Genomic DNA, 24,370 nt, shown 5'->3' with positions numbered 1-24,370 from the left:
GCTGACAGCTTAGAGCCTGAAGCCTGCTTCAGATTCTGTGTCTCCTTCTCTCTCTTTGTCCCTCCCCTGCTTGTGCTCTCTCTCTCTCTCAAAATAAACTTTTTTTTGTTTAATTATCACTCTTTCCCTGATCTGGTTAGGATTTATTACCAATAGTCACCACTATCTTGTATTCTTAAGGATGAACTGAGGTCAAAGAGATTTATTATTCATTTATTTTATTCATCCCATTGTGCAAAAAAAAAAAAAAAAGTGTTTGATTCAAAACACCAATTATCTCAAGAGCACTCCTACCAAATTTGATTTGGCAAATTTTTTGGCGTGATTAGCATGATGTCAGTAGGAGCTTTGTTTTATGAGCAAACACAGTAAAAGTCCAAAAGGTGCTATGCAGGTCAGAAGGAAGATGTTCTTCCTGAGACCCTCTGCCAACTATTAACTTCTGAAGTCTTTCTTGCTCATTGGCCAGGACTACAGGCTGCTTCTCAGTTCCATATCTGACCACTAAGTGGCACCAGAACTTTGAATTAGCTAAGATAGAGGAAAAACTCTTTAACCAGCCTATAGGCCATTTGCTACGAACCTTCAATTAATACCTTCTAAAAATAATCCGTTATTTTTTACCAGTGATCTAGAATATAGTGGCTTTTTGCCATTTATTCTTTCTTGTGCTATGGAAAAGAGGAGATTAAAAGACATATGTAACTCATTCCTTAGCCTCCTGCCCTCGTCTTCTGGTCAGCTGTAAATTGCGCCACAGCAACTTCCAGCAACATCAGGGGGACATCTGGACTTCGTACAGTCAGACTCTTCTGCAAGCTTGAATGGATCTGTGATTATATCCTGTCAAAAGGCAAACCAAAACAAAAGGACAAGTTAAAGGTGTTTTGAGGTACCCAAACACTAATATTTCAGTTTGACTTAGGTTGATTTAGCTAGAAGATAGATAAAATTTTATACTTCCGTGGGATCCTTGGGGTAGCAACAGTCATTCAGCTATAAAGGTGGCTGTCTCGGCCTGAAGCTTCTGATCAAGTTATTACTCCTTTCAGGGTAAGCTTCATCTCAAGCTTCTTAAAGGTGGTCCCTATGGGACCAGGAAAGTCGCGCTTGCTTAATTTTGTTTTATGGGAGTCCCATTTGTATGTGCCTTTCACCCTTCTGGAACTGAATCCTGAAATGCTGAAACTTCTTCCCTTCCCTCACTGTAATTTCCAGAAACGTGTGCAAGACAAGAAGGCAAGTCCTAGATGCCAGGGTCACCGTTAGCAATTGTTGATGTTCAGATGTTGAGATTGCCCGACAACGGCCAGCAAGATCTCAGGGCAGAGTGAGTGGAATTTTCAGGAGACAAGATGGAAGTCTTTATTTCTGCTCTGTTTACCTCCAAATGAGATGCCTCCAACAGCAGCACCAGTGTGGCCAGAGAAAAACCAGGCACAAAGGTAGGAAATCCAGAGCATGAACAAGCCACCTCAAATAACAAGAATGCATTCACAAAACATAAATGTACACTCTTACTATTGTTCGGTGGTCACTGTAAATAGGAGACAGGACAAGAGAGGCACAGACCCTACATCCATGAAGGACAGACTTATGGGCCATTCCCTTTACTGAAGTAACTTGCTAAGGGCCTCGGCCTCCCTGGCCCTCAGTTTCCACCTTTCTAGAATGAAGAGGCCTGCCTGGATCTGGGCTCCCTACCAGGGAAGCCAGCATCCAGCAGGGGATCCCTAACCCTGGGAGAAGGCAAGCTATGTCCCTCATGTCCACTTGCTGCACTGGAATTCTTGGTCGGAAGAGTTACCTCTCCTCCTTTTCCCCCCAGGGAAATGAGTTTCCACTCTTCTTCTTCCCACCCTATAGCCTGTCTACTAATAAGAGACAGTGATATCCATATCACTTCCTAATGTATGCTCCTAGCCCTAAACGATCTCAAGACTCAAAGGAAGTAAAAGGTGAGACACCTTGATAAGCAGTCCTTTCCAGAACCAGCATCCTGTGATTCTGTGAAAAGTCTAAATAGAGAGAGGTAGGACAGCATACTGGGTAAGAACGTCAGCTCTAGAATCGGGCGTGGGTTCAACTTCACCGCTTTCTAGCTATGAGACCTTGGATTAGTACATTAATCTGTCTGAGTCTGTTTCTTCGTCTGTAAAATGGGGATGCCAAGGGTTGTTGCGAGGACAAAATGACACGGTGCCCTGAACACGTTACCTGTTCAATAAAGACTAGCTCCTCTGTGTTATTCCTACATTGTCCGCGCCGTTACCACCACTGCCATTAACTGCCACGAGACAGTCCAGAGCACAGACCCTACGTGCATCATTTGAGACACTGCGGTGTGTGTGCCGAATGTAATTCTGTTCATAGCAAAACACACTTTCCTTGCCGGGATTGAAAACGAAGAAGGAGGAGGAGGAGGAGGAGGAGGAGGAGGAGGAGGAGGAGGAGGAGAAGGAGAAGAAGAAGAAAGAGAAGGAGGAGGAGAAGAGAAGGGGGAGGGGGAGGAAGGGCAGGAGGAAAGAGGAGAAGAGGAGGAAGAGGACGAAGGAAAAAGAAGAATGGCCCTCAGAAACAGTCATCACTGAGTCAATCCTCGGTAGGGAGCCGTGCCTTCCATTACCCTACGGAGGCAGCTGGTGGGAAGATGCATGTACCACCAGCCCACGCACGGCCTGCCTGTGCTGTGCTCCTGGTTTTATCAGAAAGGTCTTCCATAAAAAAGATATGAACGTCCTCCTCCAAGAGCACAAGGTTATATTTCTAGGACGCACAGCTGTTTCATTCTTTAAATCTTCCCTCACTGTCAATTATTGCCATTTCAAAACCTTGGCAGTGATCTAAAGACTTTGGCGCATCAGCAGGCTGAAAGAAATAAGGCAGATGAGAGAGGAGACAGCTGGGATAAACCAGTTTAAGTACGTGGCACCTTCCGGTTGGTATCCGAGGTCAGGAGGCCTCCTGTCCGCCCTGTGTGCACCACGAGGAGGAGGGTCAAGGAGAGCCAGGCTGGAAGAAAGGGGTCTCTGTGGAAACCATCCTGCTTAACTACATGTTTGCTTTTTGGTTTTTGTTTTTTTACAGCCCGAGTCCACTGGAAATGCTGTGGTTGGAGGAAACGTTCCCTTTACTTGTAACTGTAACCTTCTGACAGCTTTTACAGCTAGAACTCAGGAAGCCAAGTTCCAGGAGAATTAGAATGATGAAAACATTTCAAAATACATATTGATTCTCACCAGCAAGGTTTTGTTATTGGTGAGCTCCCAAGCGTTTCAAGATACCAATGACACATTTGTGAAAGGTTACGTGGACTGAAAAGTCCAAAGTCAAATTTCTCTACTTTCCAAAAAGGCATCTTCTTAGAAAAACAGAAGAGTAACAATAGCAGAGTACTCAAGAATTCAATAAAGCAAACACTATAAATCACTCTCCAGCTCTAGAGGTGGCTTCTATACTTAGCTGGGGCTTGATTCATGCTGCTAATTGTGGCCAAACGAGAACAGATTAGGGTTTTTGGCTCACGGGTTCCTGCCTCTTGGGTTCAGTTAAACTTTCCCAACGACAAATTTACCATTTTGGAGAGTGATCTCTAAATAAGCTTTGCTCTTAAAGGCAGCTTATAATGTGGGGCGCCTGGGTGGCTCCGTCGGTTGAGCGTCCGCCTTCAGCCCAGGTCATGATCTCATGTTCATGGGTTCGATCCCCACCTGGGCTCTGTGCTGATAGCTTAGGGCCTGGAACCTGCTTCGGATTCTGGGTCTCCCTCTCCTTCTGCCCCTCCCCCACTCATTCTCTGTCTCTCATGAAATAAAATAAAACATTGAAAAAAAAATTTTAATAAAAATTTTTTTAAAAGACTGCTTACAGTGTAACAAAAAGAGGAGAAAAAGACATGAGTTACTCGTGCATCAATGTATGCTCAATGTATCCAAAATTACTACAAAATACAAGCAAGAGAGTAAAATTTCATGGCAAAAGATTCAAAAATTTCTGGGCCAGGGGAGAAAGGGTCTGTGGGAGAATGATAAATCCTAGAACACGGTTCGAAGTGACCAAGAATCTTAATTAGCACAAATCTGTAACTATTTCTTGAGTATGTATTATGTGCCAGGCATCAGGCTAACATTCTACATATATCATTCCAATTGAGCCTCACATCCTGAGGGAAAGAAGTGATTATTGCCTTCCTATTACACACGAAACTGAAGGTGTAGGGAAGTTTGGTAACATGCCCAAGATCACACATGCATGGCAGAGCCAAGGTCTGAACCTAATCTATCTGACTCCAAGGCCTGTGTCCTTACACCCCACGCTCTGCCACTATCCTTGCATAAATATCAGTATCTTATTTCTTTGGGATTCCAACATTCAGTGCCTTGAGATGCATCACTGATAATACTCTGGTGAATGTTAGAAGTTCTATCAGCCAAAAGAGACTTGAGGGGGCTTGGGGTGGTTCAGTTGGTTAAGCGTCCAACTTTGACACGCAGTCTGTGGGTTTGAGCCCCGCGTTGGGCTCTGTGCTGACAGCTCGGAGCCTGGAGCTTGCTTTGGATTCTGTGTCTCCCTCTCTCTCTGCCCCTCGCCGGTTCACATTCTGGCTCTCTCTCTCTCAAAAATAAATAAACAATAAAAAAAAAAAAAAGAGACTTGGAATCCATCACAAAGCCTGTTCTAAACAATACAATATTATAAATTAATAATTGATATTAAAAATAATTGTGATAGCATGAATGGGGGAAAGGATTAAATATATAAGAGAAAGGCAAAAAGGGATGCTATTGTCTATCATAACTACCTATGTGTCTTCTTCATAGGGTAGTTGTAGAAATGACATGAGATAAATACTGATAAAATGCTTGAGAAAATGCTGTATCAGGGGTGCCTGGTTGGCTTAGTCGGTTGAGCGTCCGACTTTGGCTCAGGTCATGATCTCACCACTCTTGAGTTTGAGCTCTGTGCTGGCAACTCAGAGCCTGCTTCAGATCCTCTGTCCCCCTCTCTCTTTGTCCCACCCCCACTTGCTCTGTCACTTTCTCTCTCTCTCAAAAATAAATAAAAACATTAAAAAAAAAGAAAAAACTATACCAATATTTCAGATACTAGAATAATTCCAAAAATGAATCTAAAGTATTTTAGAAAATGTCATTTTAGAAAATAGTCGTATATTGGCTCAAATATACATTCAAGAAATTGAGATATGATAAAAATTAGCTTTTCAAAACAGAGGAGAATTGATTTAAGAAATGGATAGGAAATTTTGAACTAGTTAATATTTGGGAAAATAGCCACACTGTACCTCAATATTTAGGCTGAAATAATCTCCAGTGGTTTAAAATTTTTAATGTGAAAAGCAAAGCCATGAAAGTACTGGAAGAATCTTCATGACTTTGGATTAAGCAGTGGATTCTTCTTAGCACTGACACCCAAAGCACAAGCAATCAAAAAAGAAAAAAAGAAAAGTTGGACTTCACCAAAATTAAAAAATTTTGTGCATCAAAGGACATTATCAAGAGAGTGAAAGGACACACACAGAATGTGAGAAAGTTTTGCAAAAATATATCTGATAAGAGTCTAGTATCCAGAAGAGATAAAGAACTCCTACAACTCTACAATAAAAAAACAACCCAATTTAAAAATGGGCAAAGGATTTGCAACAATGTGGATGGAACTAGAGTGTATTATGCTGAGTGAAATAAGTCAGTCAGAGGAGGACAAATATATCATTTCACTCATATGTGGAATTTAAGAAACAAAACAGATGAACATAAGGGAAGGGCAGTAAAAATAAGATAAAAACTGAGAGGGAGGCAAACTATGAGAGACTCTTAAATACAGAGAACAAACTGAGGGTTGCTGGCAGGGTGTTGGAGGGGGGATGGGCTAAATGGGTGATGGGCATTAAAGAGGACACTTGTTGGCATAAGCACTGGGTGTTACAGGTAAGTGATGAATCACTAAATTCGACTCCTGAAATAATTATTACACTATATGTTAACTAACTTGGAGTTAAATTTAAAAAAAAATTTTAATAATAAAAAATAAAAATGGGAAAAGGATTTGAATAGACATGTCCCCCGAGAAAATGCACAGTCAACAAACACATGAGAGGATGCTTAGCCCCACTAGTCCTTAGGGAAATGAAAATCCAAACCACAATGAACTACCATTTCACATTGACTAGGACAACTACAACCAAAACTAAACGAGGGTGCCTGGGTGGCTCAGTCATTTAGGCGTCTCTCTCTTTATCTCAGCTGGAGTCTTGATCGTCAGGTTGTAGAGTTCAAGCCCCACATTGGACTCCATACTGAGTGTGCAGCCTACTTAAAAAACAAAAAAACAAAAAAAAACCAACTAAACAGAAAATAACAAAGTGCTGGCAAGGATGTAGAGAAACTGGGATCCTGTACGTTGCTGGTAGGAATTTAAAATGATGTAGCCACTGTGGAAAACAGTTTCATGGGGCTTGAAAACGTTCAATGAGGAACTACCATACAACCCAACAATCCCACTACTAGGTATAGACCCAAAAGAATTCAAAACAAGTACTTCAACAAGTACACAAAGCACATGTCCATTCGTGTTCACAGCAACGCTACTCATAATAGTCAAAAGCAGAGACAACCTAGTCATCTATCAACTGAATAGATACATAAAATATGTTATATCCATGCAACGAAACACGATCCAGACACAAAAAGGAATGAAGTACTGATACATGGACAAACCTTGCAAGAAGGAAACCTTAAAATTATGTTATGTTAAAGAATCTAGACACAAAAGGCCACGTACAGTATGATCCCATGAATAGAAGATGTCTACAATAGGCAAATCCAGAGAGAGAGAGCAGACGAGTTATTGCAGAAGGCTGGGAAGAGGGGAGACTGCAGAATGACTGCTTAATGGGTATAGGATTTCTTTCTGGGGTGATGAAAGTTTTCCGGAACTAGATAGTTGTCATGGCTGCACAACCTTGTAAGTGTACTAAAAGTTACTAAATTGTACCCGTTAGAGTGGTCAAAATAGTGAATTTTATGTTATATGAATTTTTCCTCAAAATTTCTCCAGTACTAAAAGAAAATATAGGTGGGGTCCCCGGCTGTCTTAGTTGGTAGAGCACGAGACTCTTGATCTTGAGGTTGTAAGTTCGAGCCCCACATTAAGTGTGGAGATTACTGAAAAAGAAAATCTTGAAAAACATAAAATTTTTAAAAATTAAACATTAAAATGAAAATGAAAAGAATGGGGTGTCTGGGTGGCTCAGTCGGTTGAGCGTCCAACTCAGTTTCGGCTCGGGTCATGATTTTGCAGTTTGATGAGTTTAAGCCCCACATCAGGCTCTGCACTGGCAGTGGGGAGACTGCTTGGGATCCTGTCTCTGTCCCTCTCTCTTTGCCCCTTCTCCATTCACTCTGTCTCTGTCTCTCTCAAAATAAATAAACTTTAAAAAAAATAAAAGACAATATAGGTAAATTTATAATATTCACATGGAGGTCTTTATAAGCATAACGTAAGAGACAGAAATCATAAGGGAAATGAGTACATAAAAATTGAAAATGCCGGGTGCCTGGGTGGCTCAGTTGGTTTAACATCTGACTTAGGCTCAGGTCATGATCTCACCATTCATGAGTTTGAGCCTCACATCGGGCTCTGTACTGACAGCGTGAACCCTGCTTGGGATTGTCTCTCTCTCCCTCTCTCCCTGCTCTTTCCCTGCTCATGCTCTATTCTCAAAATAAATAAAACTTTTAAAAAATTGAAAATGTTCAGGAAAAATAAGCAAATAAAAAGATAAATGGCATGCTGAGAAAAAGTATTTCCAGCATATAATAGATGGTCTGTTACAGAACAGTAAGAAAAGGCAAAATACCACTCTAATAGCAGATGGTTCAAGGAATTACAGAGGAAGTTCACAATGGATGAAACATAAATGGCCAGTAAATATACCAGAAGGTTCAATATATGCAAAATAAAACAACAAATTATTTTTTGCCCATCAGACAAGCAAAGATTAAAAAAAAAATACCTAACATTAGTAAGAGGGCAGGGAAAAGGTATTCTCGTGCATTGGAGGTAGGCATGTAGATGGGTACAGTCTTTCTGTAGGGCATATTGACTATCTCATGAAGACTTACAAATATTTGAATATTTGAATAATATTTTCCAAGGTAGCTCTTAATCTTTTTTTGTATCTGGACTCCTTTGAGAATCTGATGAAAGTAATAGACGCTTTCTTGAGAAAAATACACATACATGCCTATAATTTTAAGGGGTTCATGGATGCCCTCAAGTCTATTCATGGGGGCACCGGGTTAAGAGTCTCTGACTTACTGTCTGGATTGGAAAAATAAAGTTATGAAATTAATTCAAATCATTTTGTAGATACAAATATGCTAGAAATGATTTATAGTGGCCAACTAAGGGGCACCTGCGTGGCTAGTCGGTTAAGCATCCGACTTTGGCTCAGGTCATGATCTCACCGTTCGTGGGTTCGAGCCCCACATCAGGCTCTGTGCTGACAGCTCAGAGCCTGAAGCCTGCTTGGGATTCTGTGTCTCCCTCTCTCTCTCTCTGACCCTCCCCCACTCGTGCTTTGTCTCTCTCTCTCTCTCTCTCTCTCTCAAAAATAAACAAACATTATAGTGGCCAACTAAAAGAATAATGATTTGTTTCTTGTTTCAGTAGCCTGTGGCAAGCATAATGTTTTTTTTAATTGTTCCGTTTGAGGGTAGGGATTGCAAGTCAAACAAACCTTTGATTCTAATGCAGAACACCCTCTACATGTTGACAGCTTCTCTCCAATTGGTCTGATCAGAAAATCTTGGGCAAATCGTGAATTCTTCAGGATAGCTGCTGTTTCTTCATCCACTTCAACAATTTCACCCTCCTGAAGGGTAGCAGAAAAAAAAAACAACGCATTTTTTTTAATGTTTATTTATTTTTGAGACAGAGAGAGACAGAGCATGAACGGGGGAGGGTCCAAGAGAGAGGGAGACACAGAATCTGAAACAGGCTCCAGGCTCTGAGCGGTCAGCACAGAGCCCAACGCGGTGCTCGGACTCACGGACTGCGAGATCATGACCTGAGCCAAAGTCGTACGCTCAACCGACTGAGCCACCCAGGCGCCCCAAAAAACGCATTTTAAGATATGCCACTTTAATCTCAATAAAAGAAAAAATACGCAAACGTTTTACTAAGGAGTGGCCTTTTAGGATGAAATACTATACCTTATAATATGATTTTCTCTTATGTTCAGACCCTCCTGCGAGTTTCATGCTTATTTCAAAATGGAACTGACCAGTGTCATAACCAGTTTTTGTTTGGTGGCAAAGCAAAAACAAAAAACAAAAAAGACACTCATTGCTCCAGTTGCCAGTCTCTCCAGAGACAGATGTAGAAAACCACTCTTATCTGAGCTTCACCTTATTCATCATTAAAATAAAGTTTTAAATTAAAAAATAGTTCTTAACGTGTTTTTCTGTGCGTCCGAGGGTGCCCGGGAGGTGTATAAAGGGCTCATGCCTTGGGAACCAGGAGATTCTGGGTTACCTAACCCTTCCCTTCAGATAAACTCTGCTTTCACCCCTTCATATACTGGGGTTATATAAAGCAATGTCTGACGCATGGTTAACTATTGGTGTTTTAAAGAAGATTTAGCTTTAAAAAATAATTCTGCTATTAAAACTTTTTTTTTTTTTTTTTTGAGAGGCACTGTATCAGAGTGATGAGTTCAAAGGTCCTTCCCACTTTGATTCTGTGGCTCTAAGGAGCAGGCAGTACATTAAGGCGCAGTGGATCGGTGAGAAAGCATTGGTGACAAAGTACCAGCGGGTAATTAAGAAATCTTTTTGGACCAAAAAAAAAAAAAAAAAAAAATAGAGGTGGAAAACAGTAAACCCTTCTACCTTTGGAATGAATAATAACTATCTTGTCTTTACTGAGTTTTAAGATTCTATTTTTTTTTTAAGTAATCTCTACACCTAACATGGGGATCAACTTACAACCCCGAGATCAAGAATCGCACGCTCTACTGACTGAGCCAGCCAGGCACACCTATATCATTGTTACTCTCACAGAAATTCTACACAGTAGGTATTATTACCACCACTCTTGCAGTGGAGCCAACTATATCTCAAAGAAGGACTTATTCAAGTTTACCCAAGTAATAAATAATAGAGCCAGAATTTGAACCCAGGTATCTGATTCCAAAGCCTATACTTTTCCATTTTGAGGAAATAAAGCCTATTCTGCAAAGAGTAGTATTTTTTTAATGTTTTTTTAAATTTTTTTTTAATGTTTTATTTATTTTTGAGACAGGGAGAGACAGAGCATGAACAGGGGAGGGTCAGAGAGAGGGAGACACAGAATCCGAAGCAGGCTCCAGGGTCCGAGCTGTCAGCACAGAGCCTGACGCGGGGCTCGAACCCACGGACCGAGAGATCATGACTTGAGCCGAAGTCAGACGCTCAACCAACTGAGCCACCCAGCCGCCCCCAAAGAGTAGTATTAATATCAACATGTTGTCATTAAATACTAACAGTTCCTTGATTCTATGAGACAAGTGAAATATTGTTGCACTATTGTGCAACTCCTATTCTTTTCCATCCTTCTCTCTATAATTGTCCATCTTTTTCCATTGTTTCTCTATAATTCCATTAATCTGATGTCTGAAGGATGCTTCCCATCCTTCCCATCCCTTTCCCATTTAAGAAAAGACTTTTCTTAGGTGTGATAGCGATACTGTGGTTATATAGGAGAATATTTTATTCTTGGGAGATGCATGCTGAAATATTTTAGGGTAAAATGTCACAATGTCTGCAGCTTACTTTGTTTTTTAAAGTTTATTTATTTGCAGAGAGAGAGAGAGAGAGAGAGAGAGAGAGAGAGAGAAAATTCCAAGCAGGTTCTGGCTGTCAGCGTGGAGCCCGATACAGGGCTTGACCCACCACAGTGAGACCACGACCTGAGCTGAAATTATGAGTTAGATGCTTAACTGACAAACCATCCAGGCGCCTCTGCAACTTACTTTTAATGGTTCAGTGAAAGCATACACACACACACACACACACACACACACACACCCCAATACCAGAAAACTGAGAAGCAATGCAAAGTTAAGAAAAGTACCTGGATTCCCAAGGCACCTGGGTTCAGCGTCCGATTCTTGACTTTGGCTCAGGTCATGATCTCACAGCTTCTTGGGTTCGAGCCCCACATTGGGCTCTGTGCTTCCAGCACAGAACCTGCTTGGGATTCTCTCTCTCCCTCCCTAGCTGCCCTTCCCCCAGTGTACTGTCTCTGTCTTTCTCAAAATAAATAAATAAACTAAAAAAAAATTTTTTTTAATAAAAAAAAAGAAAGAAAAAGTACCTGGATCAAGGGTAAGAATAGAAAGAATACCCAAAGTACAGAAAATTTTATTTACCTTAAATGTGAAATTTGCATCAAATATTAGTTCTTTTTCGTGTCCTGTGATTCCTCCATTGTAAATAACTTGGCATCTTTCGGCTGGTCCTGTCTTACGGAGTTTGAAGAGGCGAAATGTTGCAGAAACAAAACGACAGTCACCTGAAACAGAATTTACCCATGATTCAGCTGCAGCACCCAAATGGCTATTGGTTTGCTTAGCAGATGAAGAGCATTTATATTATCAAGGCGATTTTCTTCTTTGCATGCCATGAGTTATCTTTCTGGCGAGTTCACTTTATTTACTGCATAACTTCGAAGTGCTTTATACCAAACTTTGGAGGTTGCTGTTAAGCAGAAGACAAGATGGGGGTTTCCGGATGATCCAAAGTCTATCTCAATGGGGCTCACTCACTACACACTTCCTAATCACCACATCTGAACCATTTAGGGAGCAGTTTTAACGTCCCCTCCCACCACCCCCCCCACCCCCCACCCCCCCCACCCCCCCCCCCCCGCTCTTTCTTACCGATCACTCTTTCTAGTTCCTTGTTTTGAACTGTAATGAGGTTGGCACTGACCAAACGTGGGCGGCAGAAACCAATTTTCTGGGCAAGGATGGCAAGGTCTTTCCAGTACAAAGCACCACCCAGGCACTCACCTAAAAACAAAGAAAAATCACATACCAACCGAAACAACTAGGTGTTCAGGAAATTACTCTTCTGTCAAACTGATGAGGATATGGTGCTTGTTAAAACATAGGGCCTAGGGGAGCCTGGGTGGCTCAGTCGGTTGGGCGGCCGACTTCGGCTCAGGTAACGATCTCACAGTCCGTGAGTTCGAGCCCCGCATCGGGCTCTGTGCTGACCGCTCAGAGCCTGGAGCCTGTTTCAGATTCTGTGTCTCCCTCTCTCTCTGACCCTCCCCTATTCATGCTCTGTCTCTCTCTGTCTCAAAAATAAATAACCGTTAAAAAAAAAATTTTTTTTTAAAAAAAACATAGGGCCTAGAAATAGAAGAAGGTCCTGAGTGTTCCCCCAAGATCTTAAAGTCACAATCAAAATGGAATATACTAGCTAATGGCCTCTGGGAACCATTCTTCAAGACGGTCACTAATGGGCTAGTTCCACCCAGCTGCAATCCTATTTTGGGATTGAGTAGGTCACAATCTGAAAAGCACTATCTATGTGAGTAAAAAACATATAAGAGATAATTTACAAAATTGCCTTTTAGCTCCAGATTATCATAATGATCTGCTACTAGAACAATAACTACTACTAATATTCATACTAATTTTTAAATTTGTTACATCAACAAATCAGAAACAACCCAAGTGATTACCCATAGAGAAATGGTCAAATGAAGTACGGTACAGCTATATACTACAGTTGTATAATACAAACATTTAAAATACATTTTTAAAAATCTTAGGCTTAGGACACATGCTAAATAAAATTATAATACTAAATTCTATATACAGCATGTTCCCAATTTTATTTTATTACACACACACACACACACACACACGTCCTAAAAGGATGTATACTAAAATGTTAAAGAGGTTATTACTAAGTTACATAAGTAGTATTTTTTCCTTTTTCTTTTTGTGTTTTCCAAAGTTTTAACAAGATTCATTTATTACTGTATGACAAGAAAAAAGTTAACGTAATTTATCTTTTTAAGTTTATCTGTTTCAAGAGAGAGAGAGTCGAGGGGAGGGGCAGAGAGAGAGAAGGGGACAGAGGATCCAAAGTGGGCTCTGTGCTGACAGCAGCGAGCCCGATGTGGGGCTTGAACTCACAACCCCGGAGCTCAAGAGTCTAAGGCTCTACCGACTGAGCCAGCCAGGCTCCCCTAAAAGCAAGAACTTTTGATTTCATAGTCAGATTGACCACACGCATGCCTTCATCTCCTTCAACTTCCAGAGACTCTGTTAAAATGACAGTGAGGAAATAAAAAACACAATAACGATGTGGACAGAAGGCGATTGAGGGGGCTTCGGTTCCAGAACGGTTGCCCTCATTTCCGTGCTACAGTTTTGAAAGTACTTTTCAGGGGCGCCTGGGTGGCTCAGTCAGTTAAGCGGTCAAGCAGCCGACTTCAGCTCAGGTCATGATCTCGCGGTCCGTGAGTTCGAGCCCTGCGTCGGGCTCTGTGCTGACCGCTCAGAGCCTGGAGCCTGTTTCAGATTCTGTGTCTCCCTCTCTCTCTGACCCTCCCCCATTCATGCTCTGTCTCTCTCTGTCTCAAAAAAATAAACGTTAAAAAAAAAATTAAAAAAAAAAAGAAAGTACTTTTCATATCCACTATCTCATTTAATCTTCATAACAGCCCAATAAGGCAGATTATATTATTATCTACATTTTACAATTTGGAAAACAATGACTCCAAGAGACTAATTAAATTGTCCAGAGTGTCCATACCACTCTGGAATGGCAGAAGTGGAAGATAACATAAGCCTAATCCCACGTGTCCCCATGTCACAAAGCCTCATCCTGGATATTAGCAGACCAGAGCTCTGTACCTGAACAAGTATCTGCCGTAAAACAAAACAAAGCAACACCTACCCCACAAAACTCGGCGTGTCCTGATTTCTTCTGGCAATTCAAGGCTAGCATAGACGTCACTGAAATACAGCTCCCCTCCATGCTGAAACAGCAGTATTAGTCCAAACAAGGTTAAAGATGACATTAGTCCCAGATAGCAAAGAAAGGAATGAGGAGATAAAATCAATTTTAAAAACCAACAGAACTAACAAATCACAGCTGCCTCCCTAGTCACAAGCAGTAACCGCATGCCAAGATTTTTTTCCAGCGCCCTACCCATCAGGTAATAAAATGACTTTCCGAGAGTGTTTCTCTCCTAAATAAAGAGACTCAAGTTACTAAGAATCTTTGCCAGTCTGAACTAAACGCAGTCCCAAGTAGGTATATAACTAGTGGAAATAAATGGTATTCCTAAATTCTTCTAAAAATTATACAACTTTTGTGATGTAATAATACACTATATTTTTTAAAATTTCTTTCATGTTTTTAAATGTTTGTTGATTTTTGAGAGAGAGAGAGAGAGAGCGTGTGAGTGGGGGAGGAACAGAGAGAGAGGGAGACACAGAATCCAAAGCAGGCTTCAGGCTCTGAACTGTCAGCACAGAGCCCGACGCGGGGCTGGAACCCATGAACCGCGAGGTCATGACCTGAGCTGAAGTCGGATGCTTAACTGACTGAGCCACCCAGGTGCCCCAATAATACACTATATTTTTAAAATATTGTCCTTAAAATCTCAGACGTATGAGTGATCAGGAATTTTAAGATTGTATTTAGCTAATCTCAAGGGCTTAGAGTCTAGATTGAACAGTAATGTCTCCACCTTTTAGAAGTACATCTTGCTGAAGATAGTAAGCTGGTCTATAAGGTGGTATGTCAATTAAGACATTATTAAATCATTTTTACATAGATATTCTTGTTTGATCTCTCCGACAGCCCTAGAACCCCCAAATCTCAGAATCTCGTATCTTCTATCATGAAGATACACGTCTCATGATATATACGGAAGGTACGGAGCTCCAGCAAGTTCCCCTTTTAGCAAATAGTTAATTTAAAAGTTCTACCTTCTTTAACTTCCTGAAGATCTAGAATCCTGACAGAGACAAAATAAGCAGCCGTGAGAAACACTATACAAGCTAGAAGAATATATTCATAGCAGCCTCTAGTAGTCAGTCCCAAAGTTCCTGCAGATTCTACAGATGCCATCCCAGGAGCATGTACAGCAGAGAACAGGAGGAGAGACAGCAATAAGGCAAATATTTTAACATGTTCAATGACTACCATGACTCTCAGATTTATGACCATTTACAATGTGAGAGGAAAAAGAATCCATGTCTAGGGTATTCTTGCCACACCCCTTTGGCCATCCCTTTTTGCAAAATTTTTTAATATTTTATTTATTTTTGAGAAAGAGAAAGAGAGAGGCAGGGACAGAGGGAGACCCAGAATCTGAAGCAGGCTCCAGGCTCTGAGCTGTCAGCACAGAGCCCAATGCGGGGCTCGAACTCACGAACCGTGAGATCATGACCTGAGCCGAAGTCGGACGCTTAACCGACTGACCCACCCCAGGCGCCCCCCCCCCCTTTTTGATTTAGGGAATAAATTACAAGAGTTTGAGCTCTCAGCTCAAGGGAGCAGGAATAGGACAGGCCCCACTGCTCTTACTGGCACGTAAAGCCCACTTGTCCCGACCTTCCCTCACCTTCAGCACTCGGTGAACCTCCTGTAGCACTTGCTGCTTATCAGGCACAAGGTTAATGACACAATTTGATCTAAAAAAGAACAGATGGACTGTCAGGCAAATTTGCACACTACCCAGAGCTCTTCAAATCCTTCAGTCCCTGAAGATGTCCTTCATTGTTTTCTCAAAGCTACCTCATTCTTCCTGCCTCCCTCCTCTCTTCCCCACACTCAACTTTGCCCCCCAAGTTAAAGGAGATAGACAGTGTTTAAAAGCACAGTAAATTGTTAGCAAACTTGAGTGTGCAGGAAAAGAAGGCAGGCGCGCTGATTTGTTTCTGCCCTCGTGGTCACCTTGCAACAGCACGAAACCTGGGACCAGATGCCTGCTGCACAATGTGTTCCTTATGCCACGTGGAAATAGGCGAAATTCCTCAAAAGCAGCTTGGTCAGGCGTGTCACGTGGGCATGATTTGACAAAACCTCAAAGGAAAAGGGGAAATGCAGATCCCTACACCTTGGTGTGATGATAATGCTAAAGGTAACCGGTCAATGTGTATTGTATGAGCAGACTCAGTGGTCCTGCTGGTCTTTTGGACTCATTGGGTTCATGGTTAAGTTTAAAATCAGTTCTCTCCTGGGCTAGTGCCTTCTGAGGCCAGTGGACCACAAGCGCCTGAGGGCAGCTCCCTCCCTTTGTGAAGTCAGGCTACGTTTAGTTTAACATCTTAAATGAGAGAAGTTCAGCAAAAGGTGATGACATCTGTGTTCAGTAGGAAATAAGCTATAGTCACAAAAGCTATAGTTATGTAGAGACCCACATAACAATATCATAACTCTCATTCTTGATTCCAGTCTCCTCCAACTTCTCTATGTAGCCACGATGAAAAGTCACGTTGGGGGTCTGGAAGCCATATTTTTCCATGTGATATTCAATATACTTTTTAGCCACTTCTACCTAATAAAACAAAACCCAAAAAAGCATATGTGAATTTGATAATCATTTTTTTTTAAATATACTACTTTTTTGTTATAAGTTTCCTGCTACTCATGGAATATACTTACCCAAGACAATTTTGGGGAAATGTTCAATACTTCTCTGGGCATGTAGTATATATTACAGCCTGGGATAACTCAAGAGAGCACAAACTCCCTGCTCAATACATGGATTTTTCTTTAATTCAGTAGGCTCCACACCCAACATGGGGCTTGAACTCATGACCCTGAGATCAAGAGTCACATGCTTCACCAACTGAGCCAGCCAGGCACTGAACGAACTCTTCACCCAATAACAAAATCTTTCAAGATAGATAGTAGAAGGAAGGGAAAAATCGGACTCTGTTGGGTCATCAGGAAATACATAGATCAGGTCAAACCCCTGACTCTGTTCTCCCAGAAGAGCCCCTAATTGTCAAAGTTCTCAGCTTTCGGGGCAGGAGGCATACTGGCACAAATGAGCATCGCATTTAGCAGCCTTCTTAGATTATCCTTGAAGAGCCGCAACGGAAACAGCTCTATCTCTAAAAGAATGCCTGTGAGAAGTTTTTCCTCCTTGTCCTCCAAACCACTGCCTCACCTGACTCTCTGTCATGTCTATTCCAGTGACATGTCCCATCTCACCAACCAGCTGACTAAGCGCATAGCAATCTCGGCCACTTCCACTGCCCAGGTCCAAAATCCAGCAGTTTTCCAGATGCTCAGGGATGACCAGACCACAGCCATAATACCTGGGAAACAGAAACTACATACAGATCCCCCCCACATCCTTCTGACCTCCGTCCTTCCTTTCTGTCCCTCCTTCATCATTCACTGGATTTCTATTTAGGTGTTTAGTTTCCCCCATTAAACCGGAAGCTCCATGGACACTGGGACTCTCTCTGCTTTGTTTACCATTATATTGTCGGGCACCGTACCAGGTACAAGACAAGACAAGGCATGTACCAGATACATGGCAAGACAAATAAGCCATTTACAGTAACTGTGGAATAAAAACATTTAGTTAGGCATTCGCTGAACATTTACTACAGGTCCAGAACTGGGCTAGGCACGGAGAAGAAATGTAACACAAGATTTCTGTCCCCTAGGGGTATTTAACTGGGGAGGTAAAACATGAGCACAGAAAACATTTCCCATGATTTATTGACAAGTGGAGTGGCACAGGCAGTAAGCGCTCTAGTGGTTTAGGGAAGACGGGGCTCAAGGATTGGAGAAGGCTTCACAAAGTAGGTAGGACATCAGTGAAGTGTTGGAAGGGCAGGATTCGGAAAGGAGAAAGGGGAAGGAAGGCATTCCAGATCAACAACGGCATGTGGGGCAGGAGGAAGGGAAAGGTCTGGCTACAGCAGTGTCGTGCATCAGAGGGATGGGGTTGGTTAGGAAGGGGGGGGGGCCAAACCTGACAGCCTTTAATGTCAGGTCCAACGTGTATAAATGTATCCTGAGTAAAGGTGGGTGGGAGTGAAGGGGGCGGGTCATTGGAATTTCTTAGAGCTGGTAAGATGATCAGTGCTGTACTTTACCAGTTTTATGATAGACAAGGCAAACTGGATGGATTGGAGGAAACGGATCAATTCCCTAGGGACCGTATCAACTCTCTTGAAAAAGCTGCTGTCTAAAGTCTTCAGCGGGCGGGGGCAGCCCAGGGCACTTTACCTCAGGGCTACTTCGTTATGTACATTATTCAAGGCTTCCCGGATGTGCTTGGGGACCGGCCTGGCTGCCGTGACACAGGCATTGGTCTGGAGGTCCGCTGATTTCTTCAGCACCTGCCCATAGTAGGTCTGACCAGGGGGCAAGGGCGGGTGGGGGTGAGGAGAGAGAAGAGCCGGCGCTGGAGAGCGCAGGGTAACGGCTCCCATGCCCACCACCCCCATCTCCACACATTCAGGCCTGGCTAGGCTTGCTCCCTGCAAAGCTCTAAGCTCAGACTCTGCCCTGCACCCTCCCCTCGCCCCTCCCTGATCCTGGGGTTGGGGTGGGGGGGGCGCGGCAAGGGCACAGGCCGGGCCGGGCTTCCAAAGGCCTAGCGCTCCCACTCAGCCGAGGCTCCTTCTTGGCCATTACAGGTCCTGCTTGCTGGCACCTGCACATCCTTCCGGATCTCAGCGTCTCGAGGGGCGGCCACTAACAGAAACGGGTGGGGGGGGCGGGAGGGGGCGGGGGGGAGGGAAGGAAGCTGAAAGGCGAAGGTGCTGAGCACCTGCAAGGGGAAAGGGGCACGCTAAGATAGAGGGGTGGTTAAGGGGCACGCTGGCGGTGGTGATTGGCGGGGGGTAGTGATTCAGGGGCACGGGGGCACGGGGAGGCGAAGGGCAGCACACTCACTGTCTCCTCGGCTTCTGGACTCCGGGACTTGCGTTCCCGCAACTAGCTCCCCGGGCCCAAGGCTCCTGAGGCCCCGCCCCCGCGACAGGCAGGCCTGACCTCCCGCGGGGCGGGCTTCCTGAGCTTGAACAGGTAGGTGGTACCAGCCCGCCCACCCCGTGAGGTAGGAACCTGCCGCCGCTTCCAGCAGCTTCCAGCACAGGCTGACCGCCCTACCTCACCTCGCGTTCTGGCCCTTCTGGACCCAGTTAGTCTTTCCAACCGGAAAGAGGAGATTGCTATTAACTAGTATCTTCCTTTATTGCTCCGCTGTGATTTTCGTGTTGTAAACCTCCTATGCAGACTTAAATGAACACCCACATGATTTTTGCCCCTGTGGGGAATGGAAATCACCTATTCTCAATCTTTTTTTTTTTTTTAACTTAAGTCTAGTTGACGTACAATGTTATGTAAGTTTCAAGTGTACAACTTAGTGATCCCACAATTCCCCAAGTTACACACTACTCACCACAAGCGTAGCCAACATCTGTCACCAGTTATTAAAATACTATTGACCGTTTGCCCTATCCTGTACTTTTCATCCCCATGGCTTACTCATTCTACAGCTGTAAAATGTTTGTACCTCTTAATCCCCTTCACCTATTTTGCCCATTTTTTTTTTAGATCCCCCATATAAAAGGATTATATGGTATTTATCTTACTCTGCCTGACTTATTTCACTTGGCATAATACCCCTGGGTCCCCATCATGTTGTTGCAAATAGCAAGATCTCAATCCGTTTTATGGTTGCATATTTCATTATATACACATACACACGTATATATGTATATATACACATATACATATGTGTCTATCTTTTCTTCATCCATTCATTGATGGACCTTAGATTGCTTCCATACTTTGGCTATACATAATGCTTCAGTAAACATAGGGGTACACGCGTCTTCTCAAATTAGTTTTCATTTCCTATGGGTAAATACCCAGCAGTGGCATTACTAGATTACATGGTATTTCTATTTTTAATTTTTTGAGGAACTCCCATACTATTTTCCACAGTGGCTGCACCAATTTACATTCCCATCAACATTGCATGAGGGTTTCCTTCTCTCCACATCCTTGCCAGCACTCGTCATTTCTTGTTCTTTTGATAATAGTCATTCTGACTGGTGTGAGATAGTGTCTCCTTGTGTTGGTTTTTTTATGTGTATATTTTTTAATGTTTATTTGTTCTTGAGCGATAGAGATGGTGTGAGCAGGGGAGGGAGGGAGAGAGAGGGAGACACAGAATCCAAAGCAGGTTCCAGGCTCTGAGCTGTCAGCACAGAGCCTGATGCGGGGCTTGAACCCACAAGCCACGAGATCACGACCTGAGTCGAAGTCAGATGCTTAACTGACTGAGTCACCCAGGTGCCCCTCATTTTGGTTTTGATTTGCATTTCCCTAATGATGCGTCAGGATGAGCACCTTTTCATGTGTCTGTCGGCCATCTGTATGTTTTCTTTGGAGAAACGTCTGTTCAGGTACTCTACCCATTTTTTACACAGATTATTCTCAATCTATTTTGAAAGTCAGGTTTATTGAGATATAATTTACATTCAGTAAAATTCAACTTTCTCTAGCATACAGTTCTGTGAGTTCTGACATACACATGACAATCAAGACTCTCACACCCAAAAGACTTTTTTAAAATACTTATTTATTTTGAGAGAGAGAGAGAGAGTGTGTGAATATGCAAGTGTGGGAGCGGCAAAGAGGGAGGATCCCGAGCAGGCTGCTCTCAGCACAGAGCCCGACGAGGGGCTTGATCTCATGAGCTGTGAGATCATGACCTGAGCTGAAAACAAGAGTCAGATGCTTAACCGAGACAGACACCCAGGCACCCCTCACCCCCAAAATATCTTTGTGCCCCTTTGTAGTAAATCCCCTCCTCTCCCCACCAGCTCCTAAACAACCACAATTGTTTTCTCCCTCCTCTTCCAGAATGCCATGGAATCATCATGTACGTAGCAGTTCTGTTTTGTATCATATTTAGGAAAACAACTTTTCTAAGTGCATTTTAACCTCTAGTCATTTTTAGTCAATGCACTTGTGTTTCCCCAGTATTGTTATTCCATCCTGAAGAAAGTTTTTTCTTCCTCCCCTATATTGAACAACAATGAGTTTGAACTGCGTGGTCCACCTCTATGTAGATTTTCTTGGTAAGTACAGTATGTAAACGTATTTTCTCTCTTGCAATTTTTTTTTAATGTTTATTTTTGAGAGCAGGTGGAGGGGCAGAGAGAGAGTGGGAAAAAGGATCCGAAGCAGGCTCTGTGCCGACAGCAGAGAGCCCGATGCAGGGCTCAAAGTCAAGAACCATGAGATCATGACTTGAGCCGAAGTCAGACATTTAACTGATTAAGCCACCCAGGCAACACTCTTGTAACTTTCTTAATAACATCTTCTTTTTTCTCTAGCTTACTTCATTGTAAATACAGTATATAATACATATAACATATAAAATACGTGGTAATTGTTTACATTATTGATAAGGCTTCTGGTCAATAGTAGGCTATTAGTAGTTAAGTTTTTAGGGAGTCAAAAGTTACATGCAGATTTTCTACTGTGCAGGTCTCAGCACCCCAACCATCATGTTGTGCAAGGTATTCGTCTATCTTACCTCCTTTTGTGGTTGTAACAAGCATTTCTATTCATTAGGATAGTAAGGAGATACGGAGATCTAAATTGAACATTTACCATGATATACTCACTTTTCAATCTCATCTGCTAATAACAGTCTCCCTGGTGTCAATGAGTTGTTGTTAAATGTTAATAGGAAAGTGTTGTATTTTGACATTTTTAACAAATTAAACCCGTGAAAACGATCCTCGTTGGAATATTTTTATAGCTTAGAATATTTACAACTATTAAGTGTGTAAAAATGAGTGTCTCTATAGGTGTCAGTTTCTTGGCACTCATGTAATGGTAAAAACACTCAAATAATAGTTTTCAATATACGGTCTCCATAAAATGAGCCCCTTTAGGGAAAGCAGTCACTTTCTCACTCATTGTTAAAATGCTATCTTTATCCTGAAGGGAGAGATTAATGGGAGTTGAGGAAAGGGCTTTACCATTTTCCACTTGTTCACTCACGGTACTTTAATGTATTATCTTCACCTTACGGTTATTTACAAGAATCATCTGATAAACCTTAATCCACTTCACCACACACAGATAAATCACAAGAAAGCAAACCGCCATCAACTTAAATTGGGTTATTCCCAATTTCCCCTCAGGTATCTAGGGTGCAGCACTGATTTGGGACCATAGTGCTTGCAGCCCTAGTTCATTCTGATTGGTCAGGGCATCAGCCACAGTTCTTTTTTGTTTGTTTGTTTTTTAATATCACCCCTGCTAAGTAACAGGCCTAGTGTAGATCAGTATGTTATGGAGATGAAATCAGACCTCTCATATCAAGCCATATTTTTTTTTCATTTTTTTTTTTAACGTTTTTATTTATTTTTGAGACAGGGAGAGACAGAGCATGAACAGGGGAGGGTCAGAGAGAGGGAGACACAGAATCTGAAACAGGCTCCAGGCTCTGAGCGGTCAGCATAGAGCCCCACGCGGGGCTCGAACTCACGGACCGTGAGATCATGACCTGAGCCGAAGTCGGCCATTTAACCGACTGAGCCACCCAGGCGCCCCTCAAGCCGTATTTTAAATATTAGCAAAAGCTAAGTTTCTTAAGATAAAAACATAGACATAGACATTTTTGTCTATGTAAAGATACATAGACATTTTTGTATTTTCTTCCCTTGCCTCCAAGGACGGCCTTGCACATACGTCCACATACCCCACCTTGGAAGTTACTGGTCTGACAATTACAGAATGGTCCAGAGAGGCAGATTTTCAAAATGGCCAGCATCCCTCAGTAAAGGCTTCCCCAAAATTGGATGTTTACTTGCTAGAAATGCAACTGCAGGGGTAAATGGTAAAGTACTTCCAACATGCTTTCCTTTGTATTATGTTAAATACTAGAAATGACAAGTAGCACCCTTGTTTCTATTTATAAGGAAAGTAGCAGATGATAGAGCTAGACTAGTACTCAAAAGGCCTATCACCAAACTCGGTGACTTTGGGTGAATCATTTCCTGTCCCCGGTCATGTTTTTCATTTGTAAAACCTGGGGCTGAATTCAATCACTTTTGAGGACCTGTACAGCTCTAAGATTCTGGGGTTCTATGATTCTTCTTCACCAAATATTACATGTTGGTTCATTAGAAAGAACTCTTTGGAGAGAAAAAAAATTTTATATAGTTTTAATTAGAAATAGAAGTTAATTTTTTCCAATGCCTTTTGGTGTATATTACAGTGATATACGATTTAATGTTTCTTATTAACGTAATGTGTTTTGCAGCTGTTACATCAACTTCATAATTCTGGAATTATCTTAGCAATTCTTCAAAAATATTTCTTTGTTCAATTTTTCTGAGATATTATTAGGATTTTTGCATCAATGTTCATAAATAAGAATCTCCCAAATTTTCTTATTTTACTTTATTTTTTTTTAATTTCTTAATGTTTATTTATTTTTGAGAGAGGCAGAGACAGAATGCAAGTGGGTTAGGGGCAGAGAGAGAGGGAGACACAGAATCCGAAGCAGGCTCCAGGCTCTGAGCTGTCAGCACAGAGCCCGACGCGGGGCTCAAACTCACAAACCAAGAGATCATGACCTGAGCCGAAGTCGGACGCTCAACCGACTGAGCCACCCAGGCGCCCCTATTTTACTTAAATTTTTAAAATTGAAAGTCATAGTGGCACCTGGCTGCCTCAGTTGATAGAGCATGTGACTCTTGATCTCAGGATTGTAGGTTGGAACCTTATGCTGGGTGTAGAGACTACTTAAAAATAAAACCTTTAAAAATAAATTAACATAAAAATGAAAGTCATATTTACTTCAGCCAATGAACTGAGTATCTTACTATCATTTTCTATACTTTGGCAGTATATGGAAGTTCTTTGATAGTTTGGAAAAGTCTCAGGAAAGCTATCACTAGCAAATGACTTTTTTTTCTTTTTAAAAATTTTTTAAGTAAGCTCTGGTCCCAGTGTGGGGCTCGGACTCACAACCCCAAGATCAAGAGTCGCATGCTCTGCCAACTGACCCAGCCAGGTGCCCCCGGACATATTCTCCTTTAAATGTCAGTTTTGTAATATTACAGCTTTATAAGGAACCAGACATTTTGATACTAGTAATCAAATTTTTAGCATCAAGCTGATAAATCATGCGTTTACAATCTAATTGATGTATTCTACGTACCTCCCATCCAATAAAAAATTTACTAATTTGTACTTTTATGATTGAGCGGATACTTTACCAATTTAATTTTTTTTAAGATTTTATTTTTAAGTAGTCTCCACACCCAAGG

At 42.1% G+C, this 24,370-nt stretch overlaps 1 protein-coding gene across 2 annotated transcripts; it reads right to left on the bottom strand.

Annotated features, from left to right (window-relative positions):
- Nucleotides 1-630: 630 nt before the first annotated feature.
- AS3MT (arsenite methyltransferase) lies at nt 631-19,074 on the bottom strand. 2 transcript variants are annotated; one of them, XM_042960782.1, is made up of 11 exons: nt 18,960-19,074; nt 18,718-18,758; nt 18,288-18,415; nt 17,212-17,362; nt 16,457-16,593; nt 15,658-15,727; nt 13,980-14,061; nt 11,942-12,073; nt 11,432-11,574; nt 8,759-8,893; nt 631-843 (listed from the first exon to the last, which is right to left on the bottom strand). In XM_042960782.1, coding segments are annotated over exons 1-11 (1,125 nt in total). In that variant the 5' UTR covers nt 18,961-19,074; the 3' UTR covers nt 631-738. The 2 variants fall into 2 exon arrangements, with proteins under 2 accessions (XP_042816716.1, XP_007080299.1); XM_007080237.3 differs by having other exon boundaries at nt 18,288-18,758; nt 18,960-19,014.
- Between the last annotated feature and the right edge of the window lie 5,296 nt (nt 19,075-24,370).

Source organism: Panthera tigris, chromosome D2 (assembly GCF_018350195.1).
Source record: "Panthera tigris isolate Pti1 chromosome D2, P.tigris_Pti1_mat1.1, whole genome shotgun sequence".
In the NCBI taxonomy this organism is placed as follows: Eukaryota; Metazoa; Chordata; class Mammalia; order Carnivora; family Felidae; genus Panthera; species Panthera tigris.
Note: the sequence above shows the minus strand (reverse complement) of the source record. Positions and strands in the feature narration are given on the sequence as shown.

Excerpts from the sequence above, each read along its gene's own strand:
- AS3MT (XM_007080237.3), bottom strand. The coding sequence starts at position 18,508 with ATGGGGGTGGTGGGCATGGGAGCCGTTACCCTGCGCTCTCCAGCGCCG. Across the intron at positions 14,062-15,657 it reads AGGTTCACCGAGTGCTGAAG|CATGGAGGGGAGCTGTATTT; the intron begins GTGAGGGAAGGT and ends CTGCTGTTTCAG. Across the intron at positions 11,575-11,941 it reads GGAACTAGAAAGAGTGATCG|GTGACTGTCGTTTTGTTTCT; the intron begins GTAAGAAAGAGC and ends ATTCTGTTTCAG.